Source organism: Erithacus rubecula, assembly GCF_903797595.1.
Source record: "Erithacus rubecula genome assembly, chromosome: 12".
Classification (NCBI taxonomy): domain Eukaryota; kingdom Metazoa; phylum Chordata; class Aves; order Passeriformes; family Muscicapidae; genus Erithacus; species Erithacus rubecula.
Genome location: NC_136664.1, coordinates 1,023,602 through 1,042,816, shown reverse-complemented (window position 1 = coordinate 1,042,816; position 19,215 = coordinate 1,023,602). Strand labels below are relative to the sequence as shown.

Here is a 19,215-nt window from a genome sequence, read left to right as displayed (position 1 = left end):
CTTGTTCATCACAGGAGAGCTCTGGTAGAAAATATCTCCAGAACCAGCAACTTCCAGGTGATTTTAAACACATGAATGGTCTGAGCAGGGCAGGATAAGGGAGACAAAAGGAGAAGTGTATTTCCTGCTCTCAGCAGACAAAGAAACCTTTCTCACCTTCTGTGCAGATGCATTTTCCCCTGCCCAGCCCCTCCCGGATGGTACTCACACTCTGGTGGCAGGGTGCCAGCCTGGGGGCAGGGACAGCCACTTGGATTGGGGAATTCAAAGGAGCAGCTTCATCTTCCTCACTGCTGGCACCCAGGACACCTCGGAGTCTGTCTGAAACCAGGGCAATCTGAGCTGCCACATCTGCAGGGAGGGGACAGGACAGGGGAATCAGGACAGCAGGCATGAAACATTTGCAACCCCCCAGAGAAGCAGGAACAAGCTAAATACAAACTTTAATCAGAGTCAAAAGTATGTTAGGAAAAGCTTTAATAAGCAAAAAAAGTTGGCTGGGACACAGTGGATCAGCATCAGCAGCATTATTGTTTCCCAGCACTATTACCAAAACCTCAGGAACAGCTTTCACACCAGGGAGGAAAACACTTTCCAAAAGAAGCTGAGCCACCAGGTGAACCCCTGGAGTGGGGCAGAGATTAGTGTGATTCTCACAAAGATAAACCCCAAATAAAGCATGGGAATACATCAGACATTAAAATGTACATATTCATAGCAGGAAGGATTATCAGCTTTGGAGGATTATCAGCTTCAGGTACCAGTGGCAATAAACTCCTGCTGTGCTTCTTGGCCAGCACCAGCCACACTTTATTCAGGCAGCTTTTGGGACAGTCAATGAGAAGCAGCTTCCTCATACCTTCCCACTGAGCCTGGTCCACTACCAGAGTCCTGAGCTCAGCTAGTTCAGCCCTCAGCTGCTCCAAAGGCTCTTTGGAATGGCTGGGTTCTGCTCTGGAGTCATCTAGACAAAGAGGAGAGGAAATGCATTCAGCAATCTCTGCGTGCACTTTCTGTAGAAGGAGAATTTACTTTTCCTGAAGCTCTAACAAAACCCCAAACTGTCAGTCTGCCACACAGAGAGCTTTGTTTTCAAACTCAGAATCTGCTATTTAGTTAATAATGTATGGGTTTATGCCTAGTAGCAAAAAAGGAATTGAGTTTTTAAAGATGAGAGGCAAAAAAGTTCTGTTTTCAGAGTTTTCTTCCCACTGCCTTTAGCTCTGCCCCTCACAGAAACATCTGCTGTCCTCAAGACTGGAGTCAGGCTCAGAGAGCAGAGACAGACATGACAGCATGGATACATCATCAGCTTCTCCAGATGTCCCACGTTACTCTGGCTTTTTGTTTAAGAGAAGGAACAAAAGGAAATTCCTTTTACCACTATAAGGAGATGCCACCAGCGACTGCCACAGCCCCAAAACCCCCCAGAGTCCATTAAACAGGAACAGCTTCTTATACAGGGGCCAGGAACAAACCACCCAGGAGCAAGAACAGCAAATAACAAAGGCTGAAATTAATACTGGCTGTAAAATAACGTGTTGGAGTCACCTGTGTGTGAGCAGTGGCAATGGGGTTTGGGCTGCCATAAATCCTGTCTGGGGACAGGGGACAGCAGGGGACAGCAGGGGACAGGCTGGGGCTGCTCAGGAGGGTGGCACAGGGCCCGGGCAGTGCCACTAGAGGTCAGTGGCAGCGCAGGGAGCCCCGCGGAGCTGCAGCCCGGCCCGCGGGGACCCCACCCCGCAGGGACCACACCCCGCAGGGACCACACCCCGCAAGGACCACACCCCGCAGGGACCCCACCCCGCGGGGACCCCACCATGCAGGGACCACACCCCGCAGGGACCCCGCCCAGCGGGGACCCCACCCAGCGGGGACCCCACCATGCACGGACCCCACCCCGCAGGGACCACACCCTGCAGGGACCACACCCCGCAGGGACCCCGCCCCGCAGGGACCCCGCCCTGCAGGGACCACACCCCGCAAGGACCACACCCCGCGGGGACCACACCCTGCAGGGACCCCACCCAGCTGGGACCCCACCCCGCGGGGACCCCACCATGCAGGGACCCCACCCAGCTGGGACCACACCCTGCAGGGACCCCACCCTGCAGGGACCACACCCTGCAGGGACCACACCCTGCAGGGACCACACCCCGCAGGGACCACACCCTGCAGGGACCACACACCGCAGGGACCACACCCAGCGGGGACCCCACCCAGCGGGGACCACACCCCGCAGGGACCACACCCCGCGGGGACCACACCCTGCAGGGACCCCACCCAGCTGGGACCACACCCCACAGGGACCACACACCGCAGGGACCCCGCCCCGCAGCCAGCCCAGCCTGCTGCACATCTGCGGGGACGGCTCTGCCACGCCTCCCCAGCATCTCCACAAAGCTCCAAGGGCCCCTTGGCCACTAGGATTGGCTACTAGGATTGGCTACTTGGCTACAGATTTATCTCCATAGTCAGAGAATGAATCTGTAACTTATCCCCACCACGCTCTGGGAAACATCTCTGCTCCCCAGCCTGACCTTTCCATTGGGAGTAAACCATTGGAAGGTGTGTTTGAAACACCCACTTGCTGACAGAGACAGCACAGCTCATTAAATATCCTCATTAAATACCCTCATTAAATACACTCATTAAATACCCTCATTAAATATCCATAACCCTGCCCCAGCAAAGCTGCAGCGATGGGACCCAAAATCACCTCCCACTCCAACACTATAAACCAGGAGCTGCAATCCCTTTCCCAGCCCCTCCTGCCCCCCCAGATCTCCCTAATCCCCTCTTAAAAGAGGATGCCAGCAGTTCAGACAGCACAAGTGTCATTGCACAAGGGATCAGCAGAGCAGGATCCCAGCACAGCAGACTCCCAGCCCTGAGCAGCTCAGGCTGCAAACGCTGATTCATGGAAAGGTGCTGGAGGTGGAATTCAGCCAGCTCAGGCTCAGGCATCATCTGCAGCCTCAGCACAGCACAGGGCTCCCAGGGACTGCAAAAATCCCACCCAAGCAGGGCTGGCAGAAAAAAAATCATTGCAGGAGTAAGAATTTAACACCTCAATATAACATAAAGGACATAACACTTCTTGTTATGGATTAAATACTTATTCAGCCATAAATCTTTGAAATTTTTCAATTTGGGAGGGCAAAATTAGCATTTTCTATTGATCCATAAGTAAATGTATTTTTTACCTTGTAAGACCTTCTCTTTCATAGCATGACAGGCTTGCAGGTATGTGGAGTACAGGTTTGAAGGTATTTTATCAGCTCTGTGAAAAAGAAGAGATTTATTATCCTGCCTATCCACAAACTGCAGCTTTATTAAATTAGCACAAACAACAGCCCTTCCATGAAATGTAATTAGAGGGACTCTGAAGCATAAAGAGCATCATCTGAAGGATTTTTAATCATCTGACACGAGGGGCAGAGATTTCTATCCAAGGCTCTCACAGCAGCATTGCACACGTGCAGCACACACAAACCCAATACTGTATGTGTTATTAATTAATGTTTTAATTAATTTCATAGCTGGTTGATGTCCAAGATCCCATAAGAGTGTGAGCTGTGAGATGCAGCACTCACAGATGTAAAACCTGAACGTGCTGAGCCCAAGGTGTGACCTCACTGCAGGGCAGGCACTCACTGCTTCATCCCACAGGGCTCCCCAGAACTCAGCTGCTCCTCTCACAACTTTAATTTCACTAAATGATCCAGCCTTTAATTTCAGAGCCAGGCTGGAATGACAAGGCAGGGCCAAGCACCTCATTTGCAGGCAGTGTTGCAAACATTCTTCCTTCATGAGAGGTTACAGAGGAACTACTGGATGCAAACTGAAGCTGTTCCTGCAGTGCAGAAAAGCACTTTTAAACATGAATGCAGGGCAAGCTGGAGTCCTGAGAGGAGCTGTGTCCTCCTGGGGCATCATCCTGCTGCCCCTTGAGCATTAACAGACATTTAAGTCTCATCTTTCACTCCCCCCTTATCCCCTCACAAAGGGAGCTCATATTCCAGGAGAAATTTTCTATTCAGCTCCATCCTTCAAGATTTGCATGAAAATGTACCTGGCCTGGAGCCAGAGGGATTCCTAAATAATGATTTCACAGTAGCCAGAGGATTAATTGCAGACCTGAGGACTACACAGATAAACTCCTTCATGCACAACCTGCAAGCCCCAGACCTGGGCCACCAAGCCCTGCCAAGAGGTTGGTTGTAACCAGGTGTCAAAGCCTCTGATAATCTGATATCAAATGTCCCAAAAGGAAAGCCCAGCAGCACAGAAAACAACACTGGGATGCCTGAATACCTCTTTAAGCAGTCTATAAAAGCCATGTGTCCATCTGGGGTTTTAGGGAGCTGCAAGAGAGGAAAAGGCAGGTCAGGGGCAAATTATCTGTGTACAAACACACAGCTAATGGGAGGGGCAGAGAAAAAAGCCAAATACTGACCACACGGGGCCTGAGCAAAGCTGGAAGGAACCAGGAAGTGTAATAGGGTCGCCTGAAAATGCTGAGAAAATAAACAGAGCAAAGTATTAACAATGCCAAAGGTCCAAAGTGCCAACTCCACACCTCAGGAGTTAATTTGGGTCCTGCAAATGAACATGAACGATCACAGACAAACCAGCTTCAGATTAGCCAATGGCTTTTAATTTCTTTCATTTTGCTTTTTATTATAATAATTTTGGCCTTCTTTTGCACAGGGGAATGTGCCTTTTCACTCTCCCCACAAATATCCTCTATTAAGATGACTCCTCAGGAAGTGGGAAGAACTTCCCCAAACCTCCCTTGCTCACATCCTCAGCTTTTCTTGCTTCCTTATTTTGACACAGACTACAATTATTGTTGTAGCTATTATTATTATTATTACTATTATTATTGCTGCTAAGCCCAGGAGGAGCTGCAAAGCACACAGTACCTGGCTTCTATCACAGAGGTTGGGATCTTCCTTGTGTTCTCAAATATCTGAAGGGCCTTTTCAACATCACGGAGTGCCTGGGCCTGGGGCTGCCTCACACCAGGAATGAGAGAAAGATGTGAGAAATCAAAGGTGGTGATAGATTTACCTCTTCTGTTCTGTGATTTTATTTTAGCTGTACATGTAGAATTAAGACACATCATCTCCACTTCCAGCCTGTGCCTGCAGGCAGAGGCACTGACACCCCGGGTTTCTCTTGTTTGAGTTGTAAGACACCTCAAGCTGCAACAAGTTGCTCAACTAAAAACCAGATCAAACATGGAAAAATTAAATCAAATCTTTGCCTATGCCTATGAGTTCATCACAGGATTTGGTTTCTTGTATTATATTCAGCTACCCTGCCTGCAGTCTGTATTTCATGTAATCATGTGAGGCCTCTTCCTCTGATCAAAGTGTAGGAAGGAGTAATAAAGCCAAACACTTCCTTATAAATAACTGTTATTACCCAAATTGTGCAGTGTGAATCTGCATTCCATCCCCAAATCTCCTTTGAGCATCCACACTTTGGTCCCACACCACAGAGATGAAGTGCTTCAAGATACCTATAAAATGTGACCCCAGTTTCCATGAGAACTGGGGAGATTTTGTATTTATGGCCACTAAAACCCCCTGGCTGAAGCTGGAGAGACTTGGCAGCACACTCAGCTTTGGCATGGCAGGGAGGCTGATAACCTCAGAGCTTTCCCAGAGGAAAAGGGATGTGGCTGATGAGAAAAGTGGGGGACAGGGCAGCAGTACCTGCACAGCCTCATCAGTGGCAGAGAGGTCTTCATAGAGCCCCATGTCCTCTATGGCCACCTGTGTGAGGGCAGAGGTGCAGCTGGTCACACACAGCAAGGTTTGACAGATCCACAAACACAAAATCCACAGATCCACAGAGAATTCCTCCCAAAACAGACAGTGTTTGCTGACCTTGAGGTCGGCCAGTCGTGTTTTAGCCAGAGTGATGTACTCCACCAGCAGGGACCTGTGTTTGCTGGGCACAAAAGGTGGGTACATGATGTGCACCTGAAATGTGAAAATCACAAGATTGTTACGGGAAATCCAGGTAAAATTCTAACTAATTAATTCTGATTAATGCTTACCTCACATATTCCCCAAAGAAGGAATTGTTGCTGGTTAAGGATCAATCATTTTCATGGTAACTGAAATAATTTTCCCAACAACAAACCAACCAATCAGTGAAGTGCTTAAACTTAATTCCATGAAAGGAATTCTCCCCATCAATAAAAGAATCTTGTCCTTCCTTATTTCAGGAAGAAAAGGGTTTGAATAATGAACCAGAAGTAATGCAATTACTATAACAACATTTATAATGAGCTGAACCTACTGAAAGGCACAAAATCACTTTGGGGCAGTTCTGGACCTGAAAATCATCTCTGCCAGCACCTTCTCACCTTCAGGTATGGTGCAGCTTCAAAGGGCACCAGCTCTGACAGGAACTCAAAGAGGAACACCAGAGATTTCTTGCTGCTCCCATGCTGGCCACCAGCATTCCCAAAGGAGGCCTGAAACAGGGGAAAATGGCAAATAAGACTCTCAGTGTGGAGAGAATCCTCATCCAAGCAGTGCCATAACTGAGCACAGCAATCCCAAACATCCCATTTCTGTCAGGAGAATCTTCCTGAAGAAAAATCTCCAGAGAAAGTTTATAGAATCATGGAATGGTTTGGATAGGAGGGATCTTTGAGATTATCTACATCCCCTGCCATGGGCAGGGACACCTTCCACACAGGTTTATCTGAGTATTCTGAGGAAAAGAACCAGTCTGAGACTACAGAGAACACAACCAGTTTACCTCCTGATACCTCCTGGATGCTCTATCAGCCAAAGCTGGGCTCAAATTTGCAAACTCATACAAAGGAATTTCCAGGTTGAATTTATGTGGAGATTTGCATCCCTAAAATACCCTCCTGTTCATAGTTAAAAGCAACAAGCAATTATCTGTAAGGTCAAACACAGCAATTACAGCTGCATGCAAACCTCCAGGAAACAGGAATGCTTCCTCTGCCATAACCCCCAACTTATGCAATAACAACATTGCTGCTTATCAAGACACTGAAATCCATCCAAGATGATGATAATAACAGGAATTACATGTCTGCATTCCTAGCAAATAACTACAACAGGAGAGGTGGACTTAAAAGATGAAAGCAGGGAAAACTGGGGACAGCCAAATAAATTTATTCTTTGCAGACACAAAGGCAGTAATAAATATGCAATCATTCCTAATATCAGTACAATCACTTGTACTTTTTTTTTTTTTTTTTTTCTTCCCCCTTCTCATTCCTGGTTATCCTGTCTGGAACAAGGCTTTCTGCACACAGCAGAACATTGCTTATGCACAGGTTGCCTCACACAATTAAAACACAGCTCAGCAGCCAGGCCTCACTCAGTTTTACCTTAAACCACTCAGAGTAAGGCATGAAGACAGCAGGGCCCTCCAGAGCAGCCTGGCGAGCAATCAGGAAGGCAGTGATCATATTTTCCATGTCATAATTCCCAAAGGCCTTTAGCAGGAGATGGCTCAGTAGATCTAGGAACACAAAGCAGTAACCTCACACTTTGCTCCTGACAACAGTGCTGCACTTTCTGCAGTACATGAAGACAAATATCTGTGATAAAACACAAGGCAGGAGGTGTATTGCAGCCTGGAGAACCTCTGGGGTTTGATTTTATTTTTTTATGCATTTTCAACTGTCAAATACACTTGGATTCCCTGCAGTGAGTCCAGCAGTGGGATAATTAGTAAGGAATTCTCACAAACAAGCTCTTCTAGCAAAGGTGAGCTAGAACTAAGGTTCAGTAATCACTGCACCAATTAATAATGAATGTAATTATCAATCAACCACCCTGTACACAAAGTTTGAGAAGTGGCAGGCACGAGGCCTGGCATTCACATCACCACAGACAAGGAAAGCCTGAAAAGCAGATGTGCTGCTGCTCTTTTCCATGCAGGAAGCCCAGACAGCCCCCATGGATGACTCCCCTGGCCCCCAGCCCAGCAGCAGGGGCACACACCAGGCTGGCAGTGCCCACACACCAGGCTGGCAGTGCCCACCTACCCTTGAAGAGCTGCTCAGCCTCAGCCTGGCACACCACCAGCGTGGACACACAGGACAGCACGTGCTGCCAGTTCACCTCGTGGGTCTCCAGGACTTGCTGCAGCTGGCAGATGGACTCCTTCACACTGAATGCCACCAGCAGCTGGAGGAGTGACAGCAATTCCTGTTAGCTGGGACACACAGCCACGAGAAAGGGGCACACAGGCAAGACTGACAGGCTTTGCTGTTACTTTTACAAGCTATCCTGAAGCTTTTGGATCAGATTCCCAGCCTGGACTGAAAGCAGCACCAGCTACAATAAACAGAAAAACTCCAATTCTTTCAGAATCCATGCTACCAGTGAAAATTCTCATCTCCAGTGAGCATCTTTGCTCTCATTAAGAGCTTTGCACTAGCAAAAACCACTGTAGTTCTTTTTCTTCTTGCTTCCTCCTCCCAGAGTTTCTGGTGACTGGTTTGGATTCTGCAGCTGGATAATGTTGCACTAATTTCCAACAACCTGATTTCAGGTATTTCAGTTGGTTTCCAATAATCTGATTTCAGGTATTTCAGTGGATATAAACCCAACATAATAAAGTTTTCTGAGGGACACCAGGCAGATGTACCTTGCGAAACAGAGCAGTGAGCAGGGGACAAGTCCTGGTAAAACTCCACTCCTTCTGCATCTGGATGGCATCAGAAACTGCACCCACAAAGAGAAAACCTCAGCAGCAGGCTTTAAAATAAACCCAAAACACTTCAGTTTCCCTTGTGCAGCCATTAAAAACTGCCCAGTGGAACTGTGTCTCCCATTTGTCTTTGGAACATGGCACAAGGTCTGGGCCATTCCATTGTGGCACTGTCACCCCAGAGCTGTTTTTAAGATCACATGTGCTTAGGCTGACATGGCACATGCACAGAGAATCAGCAAGGAATCAGCTTTTCCCTCATTAACCTCTTTCATCTGGGAGCCAGCAATGACACAGCTCTCCCACACAACAGACAAGCAGCTCCAGATCACAGCTTGTGGGGATTTTACCAGAGATTTCATAGCTCAAACATATTTCTTCCTAAAAACATCAAGCTTCACAATTACTGGTCTGGGATTAGAACCTTCCTACCCAAAATTTTGCCCTGAATTATGACCCTCAGATGACTTTTTTTGGCCTGATTTGGCACCCTGCTAATAGAGAGGTCTAGAGGCTGCTCCGGCTCTGGGTCCTCCAGGCTGGGCCCCACTCAGTGTGGGACAGAGCTCTGGACACACCTGGACACACCTGGAGACACCTGGAGACACCTGGAGACCTGTCCCTGCCCATTCCCACCTTTCAGCACGGGGTTGTAGGTGAGAACCTCAGTCAGGGTGTGTCTGAAAAACTGCCTCAAGGAATCTGGGTGAGCCACACTTCCATAAAGGGACACGTTGAAGACATTCAGCCTGTAAAGGAAAAGGAAATAGCAGAAACAATAGCCAGGTGATCAGCCAGGTCCTGATTCATTATAATCAACCAGGTACTGATTCATTATAATCAACCAGGTACTGATTCATTATAATCAGCCAGGTACTGACAATACATGATCCACCAGCTGATCATGAAATAGGAACAACCAGGTGCAGCTTAGGGTAAATTACTTATTTTTATTCTACATCCACCTTCTCAAATTGCCACATTTTTGTATGTATTTAAATTGCTGCTTTTTTGTGTGTATTTAAAAAACAAACAACTAATGGTTACTCAACCATTATGTAGTTATCAGATTTACAAATGAGAGTCTAAGAGGTATCCCTGCATGAGTCTGAAGGTGACAAGCACAAAGCAATAAAATAAAACAAGTTTGGAAGCAGGAATTGGAGATAATTTCACCTTACAGTTGTTTCTGGTCAGAGGCAGTGAGAAAACTTGATGGGGAATTTTTGGCATGACAAGAGGGAGGTCCAGGGTTGGCATCAGCACTGCCAGAACCCACTTTTCTACCTGGCCCTTATCTTTTTTACAAGCACTTTTGTCTGCACATATTTTATTAGCACAGAATACCAAGCACAAGTAGTACTGGGAGGGGTGGGAGGTGTGTAAATAAGTAAAAAACACCCCACAACATTCCTCCTATTTCAGTAAGAAGTGTAACAGTGGATAAAAACCTCCTCCTGACAGTTTGGAACGTTTCTTACCAGAACCTCACAGCTTGCACCATGGAAACATCTTCCTGCTTCTCTTTACCAACAGCATCAAGCACCCCTGGACCCCAAAACACACAAAAACCCAGTGAGAAAAGAACCATGGCACTAAACCCCACATGGGAACTAACAAGAATGAGCAATTTGTGCCCCTTTGCAAAGGTGACCCCGCTGGGGAAATGTGAGAAGCCACTCAGCAGTGCTAAATTCTTCCCAGATTTTCTCCAAAGTGACACAGAGACTCAGAAACTATTACTACTGACCTTGAACCAATTTAAAAGCATTCCCAAGAACATGCTAGTAATGAAGCTGTCTAAAAATGAATATAAATCAGTATTTCATTTCCAAACCCGACCCTAATGCATCTGTGAGCGTGAGCATCGTGTCTGAGGCAGGGATTTGCACAAGCTGAATTAACCACCCTGCAAACCAGCTCCCAACAAAGGGCAGAGCCGTTTGTAATGTGCCATTTGCATAGCAGGAATTCCTTTACAAAAGCTGGATTTTCCCCAGAAGGACGGGGTAGGGATGGAACAGGTTGGCAGCTCCGTTGTCTTGACGATCAGCCCACAGCACTCTGAGCCCACAGACTGGGAAAGCCTTTGCTTTGCAGTCTGCTGCAGCAGCACTTCTGCTTTGTGCCACCCTGCCTTGAAAACCCTCCTCTTTCAGCTGATAAAGGAGCTTGGTTTGTGTGTTCCAATCATTTTGCTAAGGAAAAAACCCTGAAAAGAAAATTTACTGAGCAGGGGCAGCGAAACAGAGAACCAGACATCCCTCACATGCCACCACAGCTTTAGGATGTAACACTCTCCTCTCTGCTGAGGAATACTTTAAGGTTAAGTAGGGGAGAATAAAGCAAAGGAGATAAACTCAGCTTATCTTCAGGCACAGCAGTTCAGCACTGCCAGATCATTGCAGTGAACACATTGCTCCCATGCTACTCCCAGCCTGTCCTTCTCCTCCTGTGAAGGTCTTCACTAATAAGGAACTCTTTTACATTAAAAATCCTAATGTTCTCCAAAGATTAATGAAGTGAGACCTCCTCAAAGGTGACCCAAAAGTATGGACTAATAAAATATCTGACATAAACCTCATGCAATGCATTTTGCAGGCAGGCAGGCTGCGAGTGTGGCAGTGCAGGCTGTGCAAACAGCAAGGGCAAATGAAGAGCAGGATGCAGACTCCTGTCTGCCTGCCAACAGCCTGCTCCTCCTCCTCCAAAATCCCTACTCCTCTGCTGAGAAGGGCTGGTTTTCAGCTGTTAAAGGGCCACCTGAGATGGGATTCATACATGTTAAATAATAAAGCATTTCTCTCTCAGCTTTCCCTTTTTAGAAGAACTCACGAGGTGTGTGAGGCATTTCTGTGTACAGGCAGTGATCCCTGCAAGACCTGGGGCAAAGGATGGGGCTGGGGCAGTGCCCACAGGGATGGAGGGGAGGTGTCATGGTCTGGGATGGGGTCACCTTACAGCAGAGAGAAAGCAGCAGCCTCTGCAGCAGCCAAGAAGGAAAGGGGCCAGCAAGGAAAGCAGGGAAGTGCTGTCACTAAGGAGACAGGAGTGACAGCAGCTGCACACTCAGGTGACACCAGCCAGGGCTGTGAGGGCTGTAAGGAATGTGACAAGAGCAGGTACAGCATCTCCCCGTGAGGATCAGCTGTGACACAGGACAAAAATAACCCCCGTGTGAATGTGTTTGGTCTTTGTGAGTCAGGATTTGCTGGTAAATCAGGCACTGCTGCACTGAGCCCTCAGCAGAGGCACAGGGCAGCTCAGGCCAGGGCAGGCACGTTGCAGTTCATGGACACTGCTGTTTAAAGACTACACACCTACACTAGATGTCTTTGCTCAGCACAAAAATAGAGGTTTCAGAAAACATTAGCCTGCAAATCCAAACGGTGAGTCAGCAAAATCGCTCAATTCAAAGTTTAATTTAATCTAAGCAGCAAAGCTGATCCTGGCCTAACCTCTGTGCTCCACCTGCTTCCAAGCAAACCTGATAAAAATTATGAAATAGGGTCAGGCATCTATATGATGTTACAACTGAGAGCAGAAAAAAAAGGGATCATAAAAGGCAAGAAATTACCTGCAGTGTCTGGAGACGCTTTAGGAGAACGACAGGGAAAGCAGAGGCAAATAAAATCAGTGACATAAATATTATGCACAACAGCACAGACAAAGCAGCCAGGCAAAGGATTTCTCCTTAGGGATTCAGCAGTGAGCAAGGAATAGAAGTCTTGGAAGCAGCAGTGGCTGCACAAAGCTGAGATCACAGCAATACTCACATGCCAGCATTCTCTGTAAGACAGCACGGCAGATCTGTTCAAAATTGACAAATTAAGGGATTTAGAGTTTCAAAGAGCTGCAGTTCAATGCAGAAAAAGTAAACTGACTCAAAGAGTTTTTGTCCCTCTTAAAGCTTCACTTTGACCTCAGGCTCTGCAATAGGACAGATAAAATAGACAGAAGGGCAGCATTTTCCAACCTTACAGCATTCCATGTCTCATATTCAAATGGAACACCCAAGCAATCCAGGTGAAAGGAAGTTTAAAAACCCCTTGATGTCCCACCTTGGAGCAATTCTTCATACAAAAAAAATCTCAATTCTGGTTTCACCATTCCCCCACTCCAGCACCTGTACAGCCTTGAAGCTCCAAGCTCTGAATTATTTGTACCCAGCAAGAGCCAGAGATTAATGGAATTGCTTTATGAAAGCACCAATTGCAACCAGGTCCATTTTGTCCTTACATAGGCAACCTTCTGGAATTCCACCTTCCTGCCCAGCTCTGAAGCCTGCTCAAAGCCATTCTGAAGAAACACGATGGCAAAGTCTGCAGATCAAGAAGGAATTGGTGTCACAGCATTCCCTTTGCACACAGGTCACCTCTCCTTCCCCTCCCACCTGTCCCAACAGTTTCTGAAAAGCCTCCACTCAGCAGGAATTATTTACTGCCTTGGAGTAAAACTATTTCCAGGAAAAAGAATTCAGAATTTCAAGGATTACAAAGTCTAAAGAATTGGCAGTTGTGCTCCATGACCTTTGCAGAACTCAGAGGGGCTGTACTTGACCAGCTGCAGCTGATGACACTCAGACACTGGAGGGATTTTTTCTTAAATAAACTAAGAAAATAAATAACAGAAATTGACAGGAGGGAAATGGAACTCTGAAATATTTCTGGCCCAAAAATCTCCCTGAGACTGCAGAGTGTCACAGTGCCAGTGTATCATCCCTGAACCACTCCCCTCACAACTACATTTGAGTTACCATAACTCCAAGGGATGGGAAAATTCAAACCAATTATTTTTTAAAGGGAGAACATTTGCTAAAATTGCCAAACATATAAAAAAATACATTCCCCAGAGAAATGAGGTGAGACAGAAATTAGGCTTTTGTGCTGTTACACCTCTGAGGTGCTGCCCTGGGCCTTGCCTGACAGAAGGCGTCGTGCCAGCTCCGTGTCCCCACTGGGGATGTCCCCAACCTGCTCACAGAGGCCACAGAGGCTGCTGCAGAGCCACTCCACTGCTGCTGGGCCTGCTGGGCTCCTGCAACACACAAACACCTTCAGTTCAGTCCCTCCTGGTTGCTGGAAAGCTTGGCTGTCTCCACCACCATCCTCTGGGCTTGGGGAAGAGCCACCTGTGCACTCTGCCCTAAATGTGTCACTTCATTTATTTAATCTGCACCAGCACATTTGCTCTACAAACAGTTGCTTTTTATATTATTTGCTTTATAAAAAGATCCTGCAGCACACACACAAAGGAAAAATGTGTGTGAAATTGTGCATCCAAGTAGTTCCTCATCTCTGACACGAAAGTGTTTCCATTGAGAAACCTCTATAGAGAACTTCAGTTTCAATTTCTAAGGCACTTGGACAAAAATGCTTCAAAAAAGAAATTAAATTCTTAATATTGCCTTTGGTTCCCTTAAATTGTTTTAATTGTGAACAGACAAGCAAACCAATATCAGAAGTCTGGAAGATCACTGGGAAATCCCATTGACACAATAAGGAGACAACCTGAACTTCACAAATGGGGGAGTTGTTAGTTCTGTATCACAGAATAATGGAATGGTTTGGGTTCAAATGTTCATCTTGCTTCACCCTCTGCTTAGGTAGGGACACCTTTCACTAGATCAGGTTGCTCCAAGCCCTGCCCAATTTGGTCTTGGACTCATTGGGGGCAAAAAACAAAAACCAAAATTCTTAGACTAACAATTCTCTGGAGATTAACTCTGCCAGACCAAAAAAGTTTCAGATTTTGTGAAGATGGAAGCACCCACCTTCTGCAGAGCAGGGCTTTTTCTCAAGTCCAGCTGGTGGACACCAAAGAGGAGCCACCACACCTAAACTGGGCTAATTACCCCAGAGTAACCCCCCCAAACCCACAGCAGCTCCTAAATCCTGCTAATCTGATCCCTTGCCAGCACCTGACTATATCCTGAGTCCAGAATACTCATGACTAATCCCTGATTATGTTTCAATAGGCTTTAGGAGATCAGCTACATCTGCAAAGCCCCAGAGGCCAGCTCACCTCTCCAGCAGCTCTGGCAGGCCAGTGATGTCCCTGCTGTGCAGGTGCCACACGACTTCCAGCACTGGGGGTTCCTGAGGAGATGCCACCATCAGCTCACAGCCTGCACTGTGCACTCAACATCTGGCTATTGCAGGTGATACACCAAAAATAAAGCTAGGTTCTGTTTATCCCAACTATCCAGAAGTGGTTAAGATTTAAAATTGAAAGCACAGGAAGTACCTGGTGATGGGAGATTATATTTCCTAGACATTTTGGGTGGTTTAGTGTTGTAGAGAGATCATCGTTTTAAATTTTCATGGAGAAGTAATGAATATATTCATCTTTTCCCTCTGGAATAATGCTGATTCTACAGATTTAAAGGAGCAGGGATATCCCAGGAAACAGATAACACAACTGAGTTTCAGGTCTTGTTAATGCAGATCCAGATCCAGATTAAAGAATTGTCTTTTAGTCTGTTAACTGTTTATTAGTCTCTGTGGAACAAGGCTGCCACTCTCAAATCCATATTCCAATAGAGCTGGGATTGCAGGAGACTCCAGGGAGAGACTCTGCAATCATCCAGGTAGAAAGGCTGATGGGCACAAAGGAAAAATGAACAAAAATCTGCACCAGGCACTGCTCCTGTGTGGACCCTGTAACATCCTTTACAGCTCCTGCCCAGAACAGCACATCCAGGAAAGTCCTGAGCCAGCAAAACAGCACTGCAGGGTGCACCTGGCAGGGGAAAGGTACAGCAGCAGCAGCTTCTGATCATCCCAGGCAGAACCAACACCTTCACAAAACCTTCCCACCCTGAGAAGGAAGAGGGTTTGGGAGCCTTGGGCACAGGGAAAAGCCAAAGGCCCAGCAGCTTTCTGCAATGGCCAGCAGCTGCCTCACACCCTGACCCCAAACTCCCCCACAGACTTTGTCTCCACAACCTAATTCTTACTGTAACACCCTCACTTACAGTTATCTCTCACTTATCCCCAGGACCAGGAGATCTTAATCAGCCTGTGAAACACACAGGTTCTATTTTCAGCTCAGGAGAGGATATTTGAGACCAGGGCACAGCCCTTTATCTGGGCAGATCAGCCTTTTCCTCCTTTCCCATGAGAGCAGTGAGGAATCAGAACTGTCCCACTCATAAAAAGCCCTTAACTCCACTCACAGCAGCACTTGTCTCCACAAAATTCACCCAAATGAAATCAAGACATCCCATTTGTGAGGCAGCACAAGCTGTTATCTGCTATCTGGTTTCTTTCTCTGTGACCTCACTTTGTCTTATCACCATTCCCAGGTAAATAAAGCAGAGAACCAGGATGCCAAAGACATTTGGAATATTGCTGGCAAAGCACATGAAGGGCTCTGGGACTGTGCCACCCCACAGTCAGCTGGGATTTTCTGCACTGGACCTGGAGAACACCCCAAAACCAGCCCCTATAATCTAAATAATTCCAAACCTTGACTGAGTTGAAAAAGCAAAGCCCACTGCAGAGACAAGGAAGTTCCCACTGAATTTGCTCTAAAATAAACAAAACAACCAAAAAACCACCCCACCATCTGTAATTCAGCTCATGCTTTTGGAAGGTCAGGACAACCAGTCATTCTCAGGAATTCAGAGATGCCACATTCCATGGATGAAACCTCACGGCCTGTAACACCACAATGTTTCTCCATGAGTTCTCACCTTCATTTTCCACATTTCCTGGCAGAAGAGGGAACGACAGAACATGTTGTTTGCCAGCAAATCCTTCACAGTCTGAAGCAAGCAGGACAACCTCTTCTGGCATCACCCCAGAAATGAAGCAGAAATAATTCCCTTTGTGAACAACACACTCTCAGTAAAAGAATTTGTTGCTTTGCCTTGTTTGCTGCTTTTTAAAGGGTCAAATGATGGAGAGAATTCAAGGGAAAGACCTAAAATTCTCTTCTTATACATCTTGTACTTCTGCAAGCAAATTGAAAAGTTCAGTGAATAATTTTCTGCTCGTGTTTGGGGCTTAATTAGAGCAGGTAAACTGGGCTTAAAGCCAAACCTAACAGTGCTGTTTTGTTGATAAATTAAAGATAAAGCTTTCCCCTTACTCTCTGGTCAGAGTTCAGCAGTGGGACTCTTGAGGGGCTGGCAGAATCCTGGCAGATCTGCTCCATGTTGGTGACAGCATTTTTGGCTGCCAAGGTCGCTGTGGGCACACCCAGTTTGGAGGCCTGTTCCTGCAGAACAGAGACTAAACACAACAGCACAGCAGAAGGCTGTCATCACCAGGCAAGAAACAACACCAGAGCAATGAAAAGAAAGCAAAACTGGGGTTGCACATAAAGGCAAAAAATTCAGTGTTGAGGAAAAGCGCTTCCCCACATCTGGTGTGGGAGATGCTCACCTATAAATGACTCTGGTGACAGTCCCTGGTGCTCTGCCCCATCCTGCACACCTGGCTTGGCTGAATCTCCCACCTGGAAACCAAATAAAGCCATAAAACCCTTAGATGTCTGTCACACACATTTACACACCTATCCCTGCACTGCTGGAGCAACTGAAGTAAAATTAACACGGAGCTCCCACATGGGAAGGAAAAGCACAGATTTCACCTTAGAAGAGATTTGTGTTTAGTTATTGTCAGTTTATGCAGAAAAAATTATATATAGGTCAAAGTTCCTCACCCCCAGGGACCAAACAACTCAGCAGCAGCACCAGGAGCAGAATTTCTATAATCCTTACCTTTCAAGTCCTTTCTGTGAAGTCATGAGACCATAAATATTTGATGAAACGTGTCCAAATGTTGGATCATTTTTCTAGTTAAATCCTCTTTTTCTTTTTATAAAGGGGAATATTCTCTAGAGATAGACAGATCCTGAACTATGGGAAATATTTGCATTGATCCTGAACTATGGGAGATATTTGCATTACCTGTTGTAGCTATAAAATCAGTGTGTGAGGAGAGGGAGAACGTGGCAGAATCACAACAGTGGCTCAAGATAAGGCTGCCATGAAGACAGTCAGACATGGCTGGTAATTCAGAGAAAAGCCAAGTCTCTCCTGAATTGTCTTCCCTAGATTCACATGAAGCCAGCTCTGACTCAAAGGAAAATGTACCGGATTTCCCTTTATCCCAAATCCAAACCATGCTTAGCCATTTTTAATCTGTAAAACATTGATGGAAAAGAAATAACAATCTCATTTCTGCAACACAGAGCTTTCATCTTACTCCCGTTATTTTTTTTTCCCCGTGTATCATGGAAAATTGCATTCCAGGGACATTGACTGCACAGCCACCTCCAGCTGGGATGTCGCAGTGTCGCAGCCAGGACACCTGAGCGGTCCCGTTCGTACCTCCAGCAGGAGGGCAGCCAGGTTCTGGTGCCGATCCAGCAGCCGCAGAGCCGCTTCCCGCAGCTCGCCTTCGCTCCCAAAGGCGCTTTTCCTCTTCCTGGCTCTCCCTGCTGAAAGTTTGGGTTTATGGACCAGGCTGTTCCCAGGGCACCCCGAAATCACCGCCCGCTCCCTGCTGCTGGGGGATGAGGGCAGAGCGGGGTGTGAGGAGAATATACCGGGGACATGAGGGCAGATGTTGTGTACGGGAGCACAGGGAGGTGTAGAAGGCAGATGTTGTGTACCGGGGCTTTGAGGAAGGCTGTGAGGGATGTATGGAGCGGGACACGGGGGCAGAGAGAGAGGGCTGTGTGCAGGTAGAGAGAGGGGATGTACAAAGGCAGAGGGGGGACATTGACGCCCCCGTCCCCTCCGCTGTCCCCGCGGGGAGCGCCCAGCGCGGAGTTCGCCCCGGGGCCGCCTCAGCCCTCACGTACCGAGCAGGTCCCGCCAGCTCCTCCCGCCCGCGCCCGCCATCGCGGCCGCCGCTTCCCGCCACGCCGGCCCGCGCCGCCATTGGCTGCCGCCGGCTGAGCCCGCCTCGCCCATTGGCTGGAAGGGAGCAGGGGCGGTGGTTCTCTCATCCCGCCGCCTCTGGCCATTGGCTGGAAGCTCGGCGTGGTCCCGCCCCCGCCGCCCTCGCTGCGGTGGCTGAGGTGGGCGCTGCCATGTTGGGAAGGGCGGCGGGACACGGAGGGATGTGGGGAGACACGGGGGCCGGGCACCGTGAGGGGACCCGTTCCGCACTGGCTGTGAGTGACACAAAGGGGAACTCCGACCCTGCCAGTTGTAAGCGGTGAGGATGCTGCTGACCCTGGAAGGGAAAGGTTTGTGCTGGGAAGGAGCATTACAGCTCATCTCGTTCCACCCCCTGTCACGGCAGGGACACCGTCCACTGTCCCAGGTGCTCCAAGCCCTCTCCAGCCTGGTCTTGGGCACTGCCAGGGATCCAGGGGCAGCCACAGCTGCTCTGGGCACCTGTGCCAGGGCCTGCCCACCCTCACAGGCAGGAATTCCTGCCCAGTATCCCATCTAACCCTGCCCTCTGGCAGTGGGAATCCATTGCCCCTCGTCCTGGCACTCCAGGCCTTTGTTCGAAACCCCTCTCCCTT

The 19,215-nt window shown here is 47.7% G+C and overlaps 1 protein-coding gene across 2 annotated transcripts in view; it reads right to left on the bottom strand.

Annotated features, from left to right (window-relative positions):
• The window catches only part of FANCA (FA complementation group A), a 32,117-nt gene extending 13,523 nt beyond the window's left edge, over positions 1-18,594 (bottom strand). The window contains exons 1-23 of one of the 2 annotated variants that reach the window (XM_079316445.1): positions 18,541-18,594; positions 18,065-18,174; positions 17,115-17,187; positions 16,819-16,961; positions 16,421-16,516; positions 14,749-14,822; positions 13,646-13,761; positions 12,964-13,046; positions 12,501-12,534; positions 10,206-10,272; positions 9,361-9,473; positions 8,662-8,738; positions 8,057-8,198; positions 7,394-7,527; positions 6,389-6,499; positions 5,904-5,999; positions 5,730-5,789; positions 4,932-5,020; positions 4,463-4,523; positions 4,321-4,370; positions 3,210-3,286; positions 860-964; positions 209-351 (exon numbers count right to left, since the gene is read on the bottom strand). In XM_079316445.1, coding sequence (XP_079172571.1) covers positions 209-351; positions 860-964; positions 3,210-3,286; positions 4,321-4,370; positions 4,463-4,523; positions 4,932-5,020; positions 5,730-5,789; positions 5,904-5,999; positions 6,389-6,499; positions 7,394-7,527; positions 8,057-8,198; positions 8,662-8,738; positions 9,361-9,473; positions 10,206-10,272; positions 12,501-12,534; positions 12,964-13,046; positions 13,646-13,761; positions 14,749-14,822; positions 16,421-16,516; positions 16,819-16,961; positions 17,115-17,187; positions 18,065-18,174; positions 18,541-18,580 — 2,094 coding nt within the window. In that variant the 5' untranslated portion in view covers positions 18,581-18,594. Of the gene's footprint in view, positions 1-208; positions 352-859; positions 965-3,209; positions 3,287-4,320; positions 4,371-4,462; positions 4,524-4,931; positions 5,021-5,729; positions 5,790-5,903; positions 6,000-6,388; positions 6,500-7,393; positions 7,528-8,056; positions 8,199-8,661; positions 8,739-9,360; positions 9,474-10,205; positions 10,273-11,298; positions 11,464-12,500; positions 12,535-12,963; positions 13,047-13,645; positions 13,762-14,748; positions 14,823-16,420; positions 16,517-16,818; positions 16,962-17,114; positions 17,188-18,064; positions 18,175-18,540 lie in introns of those variants that run through there. The other variant, XM_079316444.1, reaches the window with a different exon arrangement.
• Between the last annotated feature and the right edge of the window lie 621 nt (positions 18,595-19,215).